The following is a 7,392-nucleotide window of genomic DNA, read 5'->3' as shown; positions in this document are numbered from 1 at the left end:
GCCCACTGATGTGCCGCAACGGGGGGGTCTGCGCCCAGCGGGACGCCTGCCTCTGCCCCCCTGACTTCACCGGCAAGTTCTGCCACATCCCTGCCAACCGCACGCAGCGTGCAGGGCCCCCCCGGCCTGGCCCCCCCCCGGGGGAGCCCCAGCCCCTCACCAAGTCCGTGTACACCCTACCACTGGCCAACCACCGAGAGGAGCAGGATGGTGAGACCCCGGCCGGGGGGGGGGCATGGGGCACCAGGGGGCTAGAAGGGCAGGGGATAGGGGACAGTGGAGGGCTGGGAGGGGGGTCCTGGGAGGCTCTGGGGGCCCTGGGGGGGCTGGAAGCAGATTTTGGGGACCATGGGGGCTGGAAGTGGATACTGTGGGGCAGTTGGGTCTGTGGAGGCACTGGGAGGCTGGAAGGGTGTATTGGGGGGCAGTGGAGGCTATGGGGGTACTAGAGGGCTGAAGGAGGTCATGGGGATACTGGAGGGCTGGAAAGGGGATACTGGGGATCTCTAGAGGGCTGAGGGGCACTGGAAGGGGGCTGAGGGCTCGGGGGGCCCAGCAGGGCCGAGGAGTCTGGGGCCACGTCCAGGCCCCGGCGCCCGCTCCCCTCCAGCCTCGCTCCCCCAGGCGCCCTGTCCATGGTGAGCATCCACGTGCAGCACCCGCCCGAGGCCTCGGTCACCATCCACCAGGTGGAACGGGTCCGCGGGCCCGGCGCCAACGAGGACGAGGCGGCGGCGGCCCCCAACGCCCTGCCGGCCCCCAACGCCCTGCCGGGCCCCCGCTCGGCCCTCTACAGCGTCCTGGCCCAGAGCAGCCCCCACGTGCCCGGCTACGGCGAGAGCGCCGGCTACGGATACTGCTTCCGGCAGCTCCGCGACGGAGAGGTAACCCTGCCAGGGAGGCGAACACCAGCCCACGTGCAAGGGCACGGACGCCGCAGCGAGCAGTGTGCACGCGGGGATATGGCGGTGGGGTGGTGGGATGCAGCAGGAGGGCGTGTGGGTGCTGGGATGGTCCGTGCTGCAGCTGCCCCTCGCTGCAGCCTCCCCACATCCCTCTGGTCTGTCCACGGGACAGAGCAGGGTTTTGGGGTTCTCCCTCCCTCCAACTGATGCCATCTCCCCACCGTGCAGTGCAGCTTGCCCCTGCCGGGCTTGCGGACCCAGGAGATCTGCTGCCGCGGGGCCGGCGTGGCCTGGGGCGTCCATGAGTGCCAGCCCTGCGACCAGGAGACGGGTGAGACATCACTGGGAAGAGAGGGCGTTTGCAGCTGCAGGGACCCTGGTGGGCAGCGGGTTGGGGGTCCTGGCAGCTGCCAGGGCACATGGGGAGGCTCCTGCTCTGATCGCTGCTCTCCCTGCGCCAGCCAACCTGCCGGTGCTGGGGCAGCAGGACACCCCATGCCCCAAGGGCTTCCAGCGCTCCAACGGCTCCTGCGTGGGTGAGTGGGTGCTGAGAAGGACCGTGGGGCAGGGGCCAGCCAGAGCCCAGTTGTGTGCCCACGGTGCTGGGCCAGCAGCTGGGGGTCCTGCCCAGGGGGCTCTGGCCATCCTGATGGCCCCGCACGCGCCCGCAGACGTGGACGAGTGCCGGGACGGGGCCTTCTGCCAGAACGGGCTGTGCACCAACACACGGGGGAGCTTCGCCTGCCTCTGCCACTCAGGCTACATCCTCGACTCGTCCCGCAGCAGCTGCATCTGTGAGCACCTGCGATGGGCACGAGCACGGGCACAGGGATGGGCATAGGGATGAGCGTGGGCATGGGGACAGGGATGGCCATGGGGATGGGGATGGGCACAGGAATGGGCATGGGGATGGGGATGGGCGTGGGCATGGGGATGGGCACAGGGGTGGGCATGGGGATGGGCTTGGGCATGGGGATGGGGACAGGGACACAGGGGCTGAGACAGGCCTGGGGATGAGGATGGGCACAGGGATGGGACAGGCGTGGGGATGGGCACAGGGCGGGCACACGGACATGCAGGGGGTGGCATCCCACGGCACTGCCCCGTGCGCCTCTCAGCGCACCGGGGGGGCCCGGGGCGAGTGCCGGGGGCTCACCCCATGCCTGTGTCTCCCCGGCCACCCCCAGCGCACCAGGTGATCTCGGAGGCCAAGGGCCCCTGCTACCGCGTGCTGCGGGACGGGCAGTGCGCTCTGCCCACCCTGCGCAACATCACCAAGCAGATCTGCTGCTGCAGCCGCGTGGGCAAGGCCTGGGGGCATGGCTGCGAGCGCTGCCCCCCCTTCGGCTCCGGTGAGACCCCCACCCCTGCCATGAGCTGCCYGGAYGCCTGGGCCCACCCTTAAGGGACTGAGGGGTCTGGGTGCCGGTTTGGGTGGGGGTTTGGGAGCCAGGACGCCTGGACACTCCCGCGGTTTTGGGGAAAGTACTGATTCTGGTTTGGGGTTGCAAGTGGGAAAAAGATCCAGGATGCTTCTTGCAGCACTGGGGAAGGGACTGGGACTGGGTTGGTTTGCAAGAGGGCAGCAGACCTGGGACGCCTGGGCTCTTTCCCAGGCTTGCGCTGTGCAGAGCAGCTGGGCAGTGTCCCCGTCCCCATTCCCGTCCCCAACGCTGCCTCTCCTGCCTGCAGAGGGGTTCAAGGAGATCTGTCCAGCGGGACCCGGCTACCACTACTCGGCCTCCGACCTGCGGTACAACACCCGCTACCTGGGCCACGACCTGCCCCGCGTCCCCGTCGGCCGCCCCCGCAGCACCACCACGGCTCCGCCGGCCACCCGTGAGCGCACCGCCCCCCTCCGCCCCTCTGCTCGCCCCCCCGGGCTGCCCTCACCCCATTTCTCTCACCCACAGCCCGCTGGCGCGGACCCCCGCGGGGGCCGGAGGAGCGGCGCCCCGGCCGGCTGCCCCCGACGCGGCCCCCACCCATCCCCGAGGTCTTCGTCGTTCCTCGGCCCACCCCGGGGCCCGCTCGGCCCGTCCCCACGGCGGCCCCCCGCCAGGTGCCGGTCCCAGGTAGGGTGAGGACGGGATGGGGACGGGGTGGGGTTGGGGGGCCGTGAGGTTGCGTGCGAAGAGGATCGTTTCCTTCTCCTTGTGTGGGGTTGCACGTGTGTGTGTGTGCAGTTGCACCTATGCAAGGTTGCACATATGCCCCCATGCACCGTCGCACCCATGCGCCGTCGTGCACGTGCGCGCAGCTCCCCGTTGCCCTCTGTTCACAGCGCCCAGCAGCACCGTGTGCGAGCGAAACCCCCAGATCTGCGGCCCGGGGCGCTGCGTCCCCCGCCAGGGCGGCTACACCTGCCTCTGCCACCCTGGCTTCTGGCTGAGCACCCAGGGCACCCACTGCATCGGTGAGGGCTGCCGGGGCTGGGGAGGGGACAAGGAGCAGGCAGGGGGCTGGRGAAGAGGAGGAGAGCTGGCAAGGGGCTGGGGCCCCTTCCTTGTGGGTGCACCTGTCCGTCTGTCCGTGCACCCAGGTCCCTGGAGTGGAAGGGACCAGGGCCCTTGTCCATCTCTCTGTCTGCACCCATCCATCTCTCCTTTGCACCAATCTGTCTGTGCACCCAACTGTCTGTCCATGCACCCGTCCATCCGTCCATTGCGCCCATCTGTCCATGCACCCGTTTGTCCATGCACTTGTCTATCCATCTGTCCATGCACCCATGTTTGTGCACCCATTCCTCTGTTTCTCAATGCACCCATCCACCTGTCCATGCACCCATCTGTCCATGCACTTGTCTGTCTGTGTGCTCATCTGTCCGTGCCTCCAGATGTGGACGAGTGTCGTCAGAGCCCCCGTCCCTGCACCAACGGCCGCTGTGAGAACTCGGTGGGGAGCTACCACTGCGTCTGCGCCCCCGGGTACCGCGCCGACGCTGCTGGCACCGACTGCCAGGGTCAGTGAGGGCCAGGGGGGCTGGGCCTGGACACCTGGGCCCGGGKGCTCCGGGACCAGGGGGGAACCACTGGGGGCTGAATCTCCTCTTGTCTGTGCAGACGTTGACGAGTGCACCCAGCAGCCCTGCGCCGGCGGCCACTGCGAGAACACCCCTGGCTCCTACCGCTGCGTCTGCCCTGCTGGGTATCAGCTCGGCCCCCCAGGCACCGGCTGCACAGGTGCCGCAGGAGGGGGCTGGGGCTGGGGGTCGCACGCTGTGGGGGGAGTGAGGCAGGGTGGTCACGGAGCCCCTCTGCCCTCAGACATCGATGAGTGCGCCCAGAGCCCGCAGGCCTGTGCGCCCGGGCGCTGCGAGAACATGCCCGGTGGCTACCGCTGCGCCTGCCCCGGCGGCTACCAGCCCAGCCCCGATGGCACCCAGTGTGTCGGTAAGAGGGGACGGGGCCCCACATGTGGGCACTGGGGGCAGCGGAGTGGCAGCGTGCGTGTCCGTGGGCAAGGTGCATGCATGCACAGGCATCTGCGGACATGTGTGCATTGGTGCGTGTGCGCGCACAGGCGTCTCTGGGCATACATGCATCAGTGCCTGTGCACGCTCGTGTGTCCATGGTCATGAATGCATTGGTGCACGGGTATGCATGGGAGTCTGTGCACACGCAAATGTCCGCAGGGGGTGGGGGTGTCTGTGCATAAGTGGCTGTCTGCAGGCACGTGTGTCTGTGTGTGCCCGTGCATGCACAAGTGCCCGCGTGTGCTCCGTGCCCCGGGGACAAGGCCGTTCTCCCCGGTGCCGTTCGCTCTCTGCCTGCAGACGTGGATGAGTGCCAGCAGAGCCCCCGGCCCTGCGCCTACGGGCGCTGCGAGAACTCGCCCGGTGGCTATAGCTGCTCCTGCCCAGCTGGCTTCCAGGTGAACGCGGAGGAGACCCAGTGCGAGGGTGAGCCGGGGCTGGGGCACACGGGGCAGGGACCRTGCCGCAGGCTGGCTGTGCCCCATGCTGTGGGCTGCCTGTGCCGGACACGGATCGTGTTGCACGCCGCCACGGGCTGGCCGTGCCAGGCACCGATTGCATTGCACACCACCACAGGCTGGCTGTGCTGTGCACCGATCACATTGCACGCTGCTGCGGGCTGGCTGTGCTGTGCACCGATCGCGTTGCACGCTGCTGCGGGCTGGCTGTGCTGTGCACCGATCGCGTTGCACACCACCACAGGCTGGCCGTGCCAGGCACTGATCGCGTTACACGCCACTGCGGGCTGGCCGTGCCAGGCACCGATCGCGTTGCACGCTGCTGCGGGCTGGCTGTGCTGTGCACCGATCGCGTTGCACGCCGCCGCGGACAGGCTGTGCCACAGCTCACTCTGCTCCGTGCCGCGCAGACATCGACGAGTGCGAGAACCACCTTGCCTGCCCAGGCCAGGAGTGCGTGAACACGCCGGGCTCCTTCCAGTGCCGGCCGTGCCGCGAGGGCTACCAGCTCCGCAACGGGCGCTGCGCAGGTAGGGCTGCCCCCGCGGCACCGGGGCCCCGCGGCCCCCGGCCCCCCTAACCCTCTGCCCGCAGACGTGGACGAGTGCGCCGCGGGCTCGCCCTGCGGCCCCCACGGCCGCTGCAGCAACACGGACGGCTCCTTCGGCTGCGAGTGCCAGCGCGGGTACCGGGCCGGCGGGGCCGGCGGGCCCTGCGCAGGTGAGCGGGGCGGCCCCCGGGAGCCCCCGCGCCGCCGCCCGCCCTGACGGCCTCCTGCGCCCGCAGACGTCAACGAGTGCCTGGAGGGCGACTTCTGCTTCCCCCACGGCGAGTGCCTCAACACCGAGGGCTCCTACACCTGCCTCTGCGCCCAGGGCTACAGCACCACCGCCGACGGCACCGCCTGCGTCGGTGCGTGCCCCCCCCCGCCCCCCCGAAAATGAGGGTGAAGGATGTGGATGAGGAGGAAGGATGGGGATGGGGGATGAAGATGAGGGTGAGGGATGAAGAGAGGGATGAGTAGTGGGGATGAAGATGAGCTGAGGATGAGGATGGGGGCAGACAGGGCCACCAGCTGGTGGACACGTGGGGTCTGTTTCATCCCCTCCGTTTAACCCCACATCTCCTGCAGACGTGGATGAGTGCCAGCGCGGGGGCGTCTGCGAGGGGGGCCGCTGTGCCAACACCGACGGCTCCTTTGACTGCTACTGCCCGGCGGGTTTCCGCACCGACGCCGACAAGGCCCTGTGCCAGGGTGAGGGGCTGGGGCTGCCCTGCCCCACGGCAGGGCCGGGCAGGGGCTGGTGCCCGGGCTGCCTGGCTCAGCTGGGCTCTCGGCGAGGGTGCTGTGTCCCGCAGACGTGGATGAGTGCCAGCGCGGGGGCGTCTGCGAGGGGGGCCGCTGTGCCAACACCGACGGCTCCTTTGACTGCTACTGCCCGGCGGGTTTCCGCACCGACGCCGACAAGGCCCTGTGCCAGGGTGAGGGGCTGGGGCTGCCCTGCCCCACGGCAGGGCCGGGCAGGGGCTGGTGCCGGGGCTGCCTGGCTCAGCTGGGCTCTCGGCGAGGGTGCTGTGTCCCGCAGACGTGGATGAGTGCCAGGAGTACGGGGCCGTGCTGTGCGGGACCCAGCGCTGCGAGAACATCCCCGGCTCCTACCGCTGCGTCACCGACTGCCAGCCGGGATACCGGGCCGGTGCCGAYGGGGACTGCGTTGGTGAGTGTGGGGTGGCGCAGTGACTGGGACAGCACGGGGACCGGCACAGGGACCAGGACGGGCACAGGGACCGGGGCCAGGACAGGGGCTGGGATGGGTAAAGGGACCGGGATGGGCATGGGGACTGGGATGGGCATAGGGACCAGGACGGGCACGAGGACCGTGACCGGGATGGGTGCCAGGACCTGGAGGGACAGGGGAACTGGGATAGGCATAGGGACCAGGATGGGRACCAGGACCAGGACCAGGAYGGGGACCAGGACCTGGAGGGGCAGGGGACTGGAATGTGCTGGTGACCAGGAGAGGGACCAAGAAGGGATTAGGCCTGGGATGGGGATTTGGACGGGCATAGGGACTGGGATGGGTGTGGGGGCTGGGATGAGGAGCAGGATGGGGAGCAGGATGGGCATAGGGACTGGGACCGGGGCCAGGATGGGCACAGGGACTGGGACAGGCACAGGGACCAGGATGGGCTGCTCGGGGGCTCGCTGCGGGTCCCTGGGTCTCCCCAGCCTGCCCATGCCCCGGCTGTGCCTGGGGTGTCTCCTCTCCCGCAGACGTGGATGAGTGCCGGGAGTACGGGGGCGCCTGCGGGGCCCAGCGCTGCGAGAACCTGCCCGGCTCCTACCGCTGCGTCACCGACTGCCAGCCGGGATACCGGGCCAGCGCCGACGGGGACTGCATCGGTGGGTGCCAGGCACCGGGATGGGGGCAAGGGGGCCATGCCAGGGGCAGGGGGGGGGCTAGGATGCAGAGGGGCAGGGAGACCATGCCATGGGGCACAGAGGGACCTTTCCATGGGGCGCAGCTGGTCTGTGCTAGGGCATGCAAGTGCA

The 7,392-nt window shown here is 69.6% G+C and overlaps 1 protein-coding gene across 1 annotated transcript in view; it reads left to right on the top strand.

Annotated features, from left to right (window-relative positions):
* The window catches only part of LTBP4 (latent transforming growth factor beta binding protein 4), an 18,023-nt gene that overhangs the window by 5,433 nt on the left and 5,198 nt on the right, over positions 1–7,392 (top strand). The window contains exons 3-21 of the mRNA XM_085321191.1: positions 7–210; positions 625–884; positions 1,134–1,236; positions 1,367–1,441; positions 1,577–1,699; positions 2,093–2,257; positions 2,598–2,744; positions 2,819–2,980; positions 3,190–3,321; positions 3,742–3,867; positions 3,968–4,297; positions 4,681–4,806; positions 5,249–5,368; positions 5,433–5,558; positions 5,625–5,750; positions 5,971–6,093; positions 6,198–6,320; positions 6,425–6,556; positions 7,114–7,242. Coding sequence (XP_085177317.1) covers positions 7–210; positions 625–884; positions 1,134–1,236; positions 1,367–1,441; positions 1,577–1,699; positions 2,093–2,257; positions 2,598–2,744; positions 2,819–2,980; positions 3,190–3,321; positions 3,742–3,867; positions 3,968–4,297; positions 4,681–4,806; positions 5,249–5,368; positions 5,433–5,558; positions 5,625–5,750; positions 5,971–6,093; positions 6,198–6,320; positions 6,425–6,556; positions 7,114–7,242 — 2,832 coding nt within the window. The remainder of the gene's footprint in view (positions 1–6; positions 211–624; positions 885–1,133; positions 1,237–1,366; positions 1,442–1,576; positions 1,700–2,092; positions 2,258–2,597; positions 2,745–2,818; positions 2,981–3,189; positions 3,322–3,741; positions 3,868–3,967; positions 4,298–4,680; positions 4,807–5,248; positions 5,369–5,432; positions 5,559–5,624; positions 5,751–5,970; positions 6,094–6,197; positions 6,321–6,424; positions 6,557–7,113; positions 7,243–7,392) is intronic.

Source organism: Rhea americana, unplaced genomic scaffold, assembly GCF_003343005.1.
Source record: "Rhea americana isolate MKP2758 unplaced genomic scaffold, rheAme1 scaffold_683, whole genome shotgun sequence".
Classification (NCBI taxonomy): Eukaryota; Metazoa; Chordata; class Aves; order Rheiformes; family Rheidae; genus Rhea; species Rhea americana.
The sequence above is the reverse complement of the archived record's forward strand: the minus strand, read 5'-3'. Positions and strand labels throughout refer to the sequence as shown.